The 8,309-nt window shown below is 41.7% G+C and overlaps 1 protein-coding gene across 1 annotated transcript in view; it reads right to left on the reverse strand.

The window, feature by feature from the left end:
- The window catches only part of VWA3B (von Willebrand factor A domain containing 3B), an 84,716-nt gene extending 76,638 nt beyond the window's left edge, over nt 1-8,078 (reverse strand). Inside the window, 2 exon segments of the mRNA XM_088144466.1 lie at nt 1,447-1,524; nt 7,832-8,078. Of these exon segments, the coding sequence (XP_088000592.1) occupies nt 1,447-1,524; nt 7,832-8,078 (325 nt within the window).
- Nucleotides 8,079-8,309: the final 231 nt, after the last annotated feature.

The following is an 8,309-nucleotide window of genomic DNA, read 5'->3' on the forward strand; positions in this document are numbered from 1 at the left end:
GCGGTGCTTGAAATCAAGGAAGCTACTGGAACATCTACTAGTGGGACATTTAAGGTCTCAGAGCCTGTGGAGAGGGAATATAGTAGCATTTGGCTGCAGTGGAAGGGCTATATTTATAGCTGGGTCTTGATTATTCTTGCTCAGTGTGCCTGGCAAAGAGATACTCATTTATTTCTTAAATTTGTATGCCGCCTGACTCCCACTGCTTGATGTGACACTATACAGAAGACTCTGGACATTTGTGAGTCTAACCACCGGTTGGTGGGACGCTGGGATTGGTTTCCCCTGTGACTGTGAATCTTGTGGGCCTTCTCCAAAATGTGAAACAGTTGCACAAGAAGTGCTATATACAGTAAGAGTCCAAGAGGGCCATTTCTTTGTTGTCATCGTCCTCCAATGGTTCTCCCTCCTCTCTAAAAGCCTGGAGGAGTCAGAGTCATTGGTAACATTGGCATCCAGGGAATCCATCTACCAGCCAAGGTAATGTTCTTCCCTGCCTCAACTGATTGCATGTGTTGGTGCTTCTTTTTCTTTTGGGCCTTCATGGGGAAGAGAGTGAAGATTCAAAGGAGGATTTCCACTGCTATCTCTGGGTTCTTTTGAGGGCAGACCCTCCTGGGACATTCTGTAGTCAAGTGATCCCTGGGAATGAAGGGAGAGTGTTTGACAAGCACTACATCTCTTCCCTATAGTAAAAATACAGATGGAGGGTGATCGCCTTGATTAAGAAGGAAGAGAAAAATGCTGTTCTCCTCTGTTGCTCCAACCTCTCTGACTCTGGGTCCCTTAGCTCCTCAAATAAATTAAGGAAGACTTCACCAACCCAGGCAAAGCAGCACAGGGAACTTCTCCCATTAACAAACTAATTAGTCATTGAGGATAGTCCTTGGGGTGATAGGCCACGTGAGTGGATGGTTTGCCTCCTGGTAAAGCCATTTGTTCAAAGAGCCCAAGAGCCCTGAGAACGATGGCCCTAAACATCTGAAAGCTCGTCCAATATTTTCAGGAATAATGAAGGACTTCCTGGTCTTCAGAGGCCATGGCACTCTATGCAGAGAAAGAAAAGCCAAGATCAGCTGGGAGCGCCTGCAAGTGGCCTGCTTCCTGGAGCAGGAAGGATGGAAGAACTGTTGGGGAGCTTAATCTTTACTACCCTGCAAGGATTGCCAAAGATATTCTTTGGTCCTGCCTGTTGGAATGAATGGAATGAGTAATTCTGCCAAGGATACCCTCCAGCCATAGTAGGAGACAGACATTACCCTATTGCACTGTTGCTAACATGACTTGCTATTTACATGGATATCCAAACAGCCATGCATGTAAAATAATTTCTTTGCAAAGCCATTGCTGTAAGACACTATTATATAATGCTATTTCAAGCATGTCAAAAAATACTAAACATGTCTAGTAGGAATTTCAGGAATAAGGTATTTAATGGATACTCACGTTCACTCCAAGCAAGCTAATTACCCACGTTGCCCGTCATTCTAATCACACTGATTTTTTGTTTGTGCTTCCATTCCTCTTAAATCACCAATAAAAATAAATATAATTTATTATATTGATACCATTCATTCAAGGCTACCTCAGCAAATTTAGACTTAAAAGAGTATTTATACATTTATTGATTTCTATAACAATAAATGGAAAGACTCCCTCAAATCTCACAAATTGATTATGCCATCAGCTTTCACAAATTACAATCCACTTTTGCAGACCATAAAAGCTTATGCTGTAATTTTTACTAATTTTTAAGGTGCCACAAGATTTTTATGTAGAAGGTGGATATTTGAATTATGTTATATCTGTTCTGTGCTAACCACATTGCCTGCCTTCTGGGAGCAGAGAAACTGGCAATTTTAGCTAATAATTTTGTCTATAGTCTTCACTGTCCTTTACTGACATCAACAAAGATAGAGTCTTGTCGAAGGCTTTCACGGCCGGCATACGATGGCTGGTGTGGGTCTTCCGGGCTGTGTGGCCATGGTCTTGAAGTTTTGTTTCCTAACGTTTCGCCAGCACCTGTGACCGGCATCTTCAGAGTGCAGGAGCACAGACAGGAGCAGTTCTCTCTGTGCCCAGGGTGATGTGACCCTTTTGTGGGTATAAATACCTAACGTTTCGCCAGCACCTGTGACCGGCATCTTCAGAGTGCAGGAGCACAGACAGGAGCAGTTCTCTCTGTGCCCAGGGTGATGTGACCCTTTTGTGCCCACAAAAGGGTCACATCACCCTGGGCACAGAGAGAACTGCTCCTGTCTATGCTCCTGCACTCTGAAGATGCCGGTCACAGGTGCTGGCGAAACGTTAGGAAACAAAACTTCAAGACCACGGCCACACAGCCCGGAAGACCCACACCAGCCAAAGATAGAGTCTCTTTAACTTTTAGGAAATGATATCAACAAGATGAATTAAACCAATAAAGAACTGGTTAATTCAGATAACGGTAGCAGTAAAAAAATTCCAAGACTGTGACTCCAACAGAACAATACATATAACTGAAAGCAGTGATCAAAAGTTATCCTTCATCAGAGCCAAAAGGCCCCCAATCCAAGCCTCCTTCAGGTTCGACCTTCAGACATATTGGCTGGATTCCAGCAAAATTCTAACCCATCTTAAACTGAATCATCTCCTAATCATTTAATTTGGTTAATTAAAGCTATAGCATGCTAATTATAGCATGGTTAACCAAGCTATAGTTTGCTAAATCCAGTTCTCTGAGTTTTCACAACACTAATTAGTAAACCACATTTTAGGATGTATATTTTGGAAATCCAACCACAGGGAAACAGGAGGCAGAACTCCAAGCAGGGATTATGGGTGCCATATTCAAAAGAAATGATTGGCCTCTACTTATTTATTGTTCACAATTGCTCCATGTCAGAGATGGCAGACTTCAGTCCTGGATTATGGCTTCACCAGAAGCCCAGTATCTACCACAGTCGGGTACAAAATAATTAAAAAAATAAAAAATGGGGGAGGATGTATCCAAGCCCATTTCAAACCTAGGAATTTGTTTTCAGTGCCACATCTAGATTGAGCTTACACAAAAGCTCAGCCCAGTTGTTTGCATTTCAGTAGCCTAAGTGGGAAAAATCATTTTGCTAATAAATGACTAGAACTCAAAAACTCTTGTTGGCTTTCTGCTCCCTATTTGTTAATCCTTCAATCACTCAGCCTGTCAACCTTTTCATTTCTATCCTACTTTTTCAATTATATGGCATCTGTTATATATCCAGATCACAACAGTCACCTTGACAACCATTTACAATACAGCGGCTGATGTGCTAACAAGTTAATACACAAAAAACTCAATGTATATATACAATAAAGGGCACATGCAAACATTTACTCTTTGGTTTAGCACCAAATAATTTGTCTCCTGGCAAAAACAAATGTGGGGCTGAGTTGCCAGGCAGGAAAATGAGGAATATGCAAACTGCTACCAGCAATGCTTGCTGCCATGCACCATTCCAAGAATTAATCTCATCAATAGTGAATGCTAAACTATGCTTCGTGTTGCATGGGACCATACTGAACAAATGACAATTGACTAGACTCATACAACACACTAAGTCATAAACAATGCTCTATAAACAACAATTTGCACACTATATGCTAAGCTCAAACCAAACATTGTATGATTTGGCAAATGCATGAAACAAGACCATTGTTTATAGAGTCCTTGGTGCTCTCTGAGCTTGGTTGTTTGATTGCAGACATTTCATTACCCAGCTAGGTAACATCATCAATGTCAGTGAGTGAGGTGTTTGCTCCTAGCTTGCCCTGCCAGTGTTGGTGGGGGTGTGGTTTTCTCCTTGGTAGTTCCTTGATTAGGGTATTGTTTTCTGCTTGACTGTTTGTCTGGTGTTAATCCCTGCTTATCTGAGTGTAAGCTGCTAGAGAGGATGTGTTCTGGTCTTTTTGTTTCCTTCTTAGCTTTCTTATTGTCTCTTTGAATGGTATGTAAATGTGGTTTATCTCTATGTGTCTACTGATGGCGTATGTGTCTGAATGACAAACGTCCAGGGATTCCCCAATGTTTTTGGATTTAGCTTGGTCTAGGATGCTCGCAGTTTTCCAGTTGAAACTATGGTTGAGTCTGTCCATGTGTGGTGAGATTAAGGAATTTTCATCATGTCTTCTGACTGCTAGTTGGTATTCATGGATGCACTCTGCTAGTCTTCTGCCTGTCTGTCCTACACAGGGGCTGTTACAGTCCTTACACTGTATGTTGTAGATGACTCCTGTTTTTTCTTCTTGGGCTACTAGGTCTTTGGGTTTTCTTAAGGACCATTGTTTATTCTGGCCTCCCTACATCCTTCACTCAAACAGATCATGACAGCCAATGGTGAAAAGTATCACTTCTAGAAATTGTGATGGATTTTACTGTTCAAACAAAAATTTGGGAATAGTAGGAAGCTAGAAATCAGTTCTGTTCAAGTCCCGTTTTGCATTAAACTGTCTGTGTCATTAGAGCTAGCATTAAATAGACAAAGGACCTAACCTTATGGCAGAGGGTTGTACTAGGTACATTGTGAATCCTTTTCAGCCCTGCTTTAACACAGAATGTGAAATTACTACTGAGAAACAGATTTAACTAATGAATTACAGACTTGGCTGTACATAGAAAAATATATTACTGCTGGCCTAGAAACCAGGAGATTGTGAGTTCTAGGCCTGCCTTAGGCATGAAAGTTGGCTGGGTGACTTTGGGTTCGTCACTCTCCCTCAGCCCAACCCACCTTACAGGATTGTTGTTATGAGGAAAATGGGAGGTAGGAGTATTAGGTATGTTTGCCATCTTGAGTTATATATAAAAAAGACAGGATGATGATGATGATGATGATGATGATGATGATATAGGTAGTCCTCACTTAACAACCCTAACTGGATGAGGTCATTAAGCAAGGACCTCATATGACCGTGACCTGCGACTTCCTGCCAGCTTCCCCATTGACTTTGCTTATTGAAAGCTGGCAGGAAGGTCACAAATGGCGATCTTGTGATCGCAAGACACTGTGACCATCATAAATGAAGGCCAGTCACCAAAAGCCCAAATTTTTATCACATGAGCATGGACAGACTGCTACGATCATGCGAGGACTGGTTGTAAGTCCATTTTTTCAGCACTGTAGTAACTTTGAACGGTTGCTGAACAAATGGTCGTTAAGCAAGGACTACCTGTAAATGCAAAAAGCTACACATAGGTAACTCCACAAGTTTTACAGTGTTTTGGGGTGGGGGCTGTTGCAGCTTTATGCGCGGAATCCTTTCTATATTTGTATAATTAAAGTGTATGGTGTGCACAAATGGTTGTATCTGTTAAAATCTTAACAATCAGGATAAGCTACAGCTCAAGAAAGGACGTTCTTATATATTCCCCACCCCTGTGAAAGAAAAAATGGCTGAGTGAACTCTTTATAAACTTTTGAAATGAACCTGAAAATACTGAACTCAAAACAAACCATTTCATGGTTATTTATCTAGGTATCTTTGCCTTTCCTCAAGCTGCAGTGATTTTGATGGTTTTACAATTTCTAATCACTTTCTTTTTTTCTTTTAGAGCCACTCGATACATGTTATTCTTCCATTTACATATACTTTTTCTGAGCTGTTCAGGAAAGAAACTGTTCTGTAACCACAGAGTTTTATATTTTTAAGCGAAGAAAGAGGCTATTATCAAATCTGGAAACAGTTGTGAAAATAATGTAGCATTCAGTTCCATGTAAATATTTACAAAGCATGACTGTCTGCAGTGGACAGCCTCCTTATCTGTGGATGATCTCTGTATATTTTAGAATTCTGATATTCCAGGGTTCCAAAAGGAACGGAGTCCTCCAGTGGGAAGTGACCTTCTAAGGTAGATAACTAACTTCCATGTGCAGATGATGATGAAAAAACCACTCCCATTCATCTTACATACAGCCCACAACCTGGACTGCATATGATTCTAAGTTAAAATATCTTGTATTTAATAATTTTCTGGGAATCTAGCCAGTTGTGGTTAATTCACAAACCATGTTATACAAATCATGGCTTGTTGCAATATTTGAATCCAGTCTAAATCAACACATGCAATCTATGACTATATTTCTTGGGGGAAAGCACAAACCTAAGCATGGAAAACCTACTTGAAAAAAAACTGAAACTAAGATTTCTGCATAGTTGTTGTTCAACACACTAGATTCCCTGATCTTCACACTAAATTGAAATTAACAAATGGCATAAAGTGAGAAAAACACTGGAACTTTCTTTTCTCTCTCTTGCAAGAAGGCTCTGAATGTATTTGAACAGGAAGTTTGCACATGATCAACCCTTTGTTATATTAAATAGAGTGAGGCACCTGATTTTGAGCTGGAACAAAGAATACAATGTTTGTGGGAACTCCCCTTCATATGCCATAGGGGTACAGTGACCATACATTCTTTATTATACAGGACAGTCCTTTATTTCAGAAAGCTGTCCCTTAGATTTATTTTTCAAAAACTCACTTTTGTCCTTTATTCTGGTCATTTAACTTTTACTGTACAAATGGTACCACTTAATGCATAGTCGTTCACATCATGTGAAAAATGTGGAAATCGAATTGTCTTTTTTAAAATAAATCTACATATTCTATTTGATTTTAGATATTTTTTTATTAAAATATGCATTTTTGTAAAGTTTTTTTTGGTTTTGCTCTTGAATTTTCCTTTGTAAACCAAAGTTATGAACAAAAACAATTAAATTTTTTTATCCTTATCAACCTCTTTCAGATTTGCCCCTTTTTCAGGTTTGTCCTTTATTTTTTTCCAAGAAAATATGGTCACTGTAAATAGATGGTCACTAGCCCTGGTACTATACACTTTGCTTGCTGAATATCAACTTCTGCCTCGGATACTAAGATGTCTTGGAGTAGCCCTGGGTGCAAGTCTTGTTCTGCCTTTGACATCATTTCTGATGAAAAGTGACAGCAGAAAAGGGCCATCAACCTTCTGTCATGCTGCTGAGTACCTCTGGTTGACTCTGTGGACGCATAAGACTAGACTGGATGGACTCTCAAAAGTCTGATCCAAAGGCTTTTGCCGTTGCTGTCATCAGCAGGTCAAAATCCTGACAGAACTGCAAGATCTTTCAGGAGAAAGTCTATGCAAATTAACATGGGAGTAAGGTCTAATAAATATAGAGCAAAAATTTTGAATTCGGATACACAGATTCAGGCTGTTCTGAAAAAAAGTCTCCCCTAAAAGCAAATGTCCAGTAGCTGCAGAATTATGCTGAGAGAAATTATCTTGTTTACCTTCAGCCATTTCAGAAACAGGACAGGAGGAAAGCATGCGTGCAAGTCATGGTTTGGTAGTTTCCTGCCCTTTGTTGCATGTTGTAGGGATTGGCAAGAAGGCAATGGAGAGCACGTGGAACTATCGATTATCTTACCTCTAAAATTCCTTAGCTACATTTTTGGGATGCTGTAACTTCCAACGAAGAATGTTTGCATTTTCTCCCAAAATCAAAGGATTACACAACCAAAAAGTGCAGCACCTACGAAAACGTAATAAGAAAAGCGGGTGTTCTCACTCATTTTTGCTCCGTTAGATCAAGCTGCTCTTTGGCATTCGCACCCCGAGGCCCCGTAGCCATAGAAGGGGGGGAACTCAGTCCCCGGGGTGCATCGACTGGAAGCGGATCATGGAATTAGCCGGCCAGCCGGGTCGCCCGCTTTCCACCCATCCTGGGAATCCTCCATGCAAGGCCAGAGGCGGCTGCCAGCACCCCTGCGCGGCTCTCCGCGGGCGCCCCGCCTCACCTGGTTCGGGCCATCAGGCCGCTTCGGTCCCATTGTGACGACCAAGCCCGGCGAATTCCAGCGCGCTGCCGCTATTCGTCCTGCTGAAGGCAGCCGCCCCATTTTCGTTGACGCTGGAGACGGCGCGGTTGCTAAGGCGGGATGGGCGGGCTCTGGCAGGGTAAAGGTGCGGAGGCTCTACAGCTTTAAGACTCTGCGCGCGACTCTTGCGGTTTGCCCTCCTTCTGCGCCTTTGCTTGTTTAACCTTTTTTCGCGGCAGGGCTCCATTCTAGGCCGGAACGGGTCCATTCTGCCCAGGCACCTCACCGTTACTTTTGCTCCTAAAGACACTCTAACCACGTACCCACTCTCTGGACTCTGCTGAGATTGTAAAAGAAAACTTTGGGCAAACAAGCTCTTTTATTTTTCTATATAGCTTTAGTCACAGGAAACATTTTAATCACAGGAAGCGGCGTGCAGGCCTCTTCTGGTAGCCACCTGCTTTACTTCAGAAAGAGTCCTCCCTGCATCTCTGGCTCT

Source organism: Python bivittatus, unplaced genomic scaffold (genome assembly GCF_059951505.1).
Source record: "Python bivittatus isolate LINGU-HERP-01145 unplaced genomic scaffold, Pbiv_v1 ctg000350_np1212, whole genome shotgun sequence".
Lineage (NCBI taxonomy): Eukaryota > Metazoa > Chordata > Lepidosauria > Squamata > Pythonidae > Python > Python bivittatus.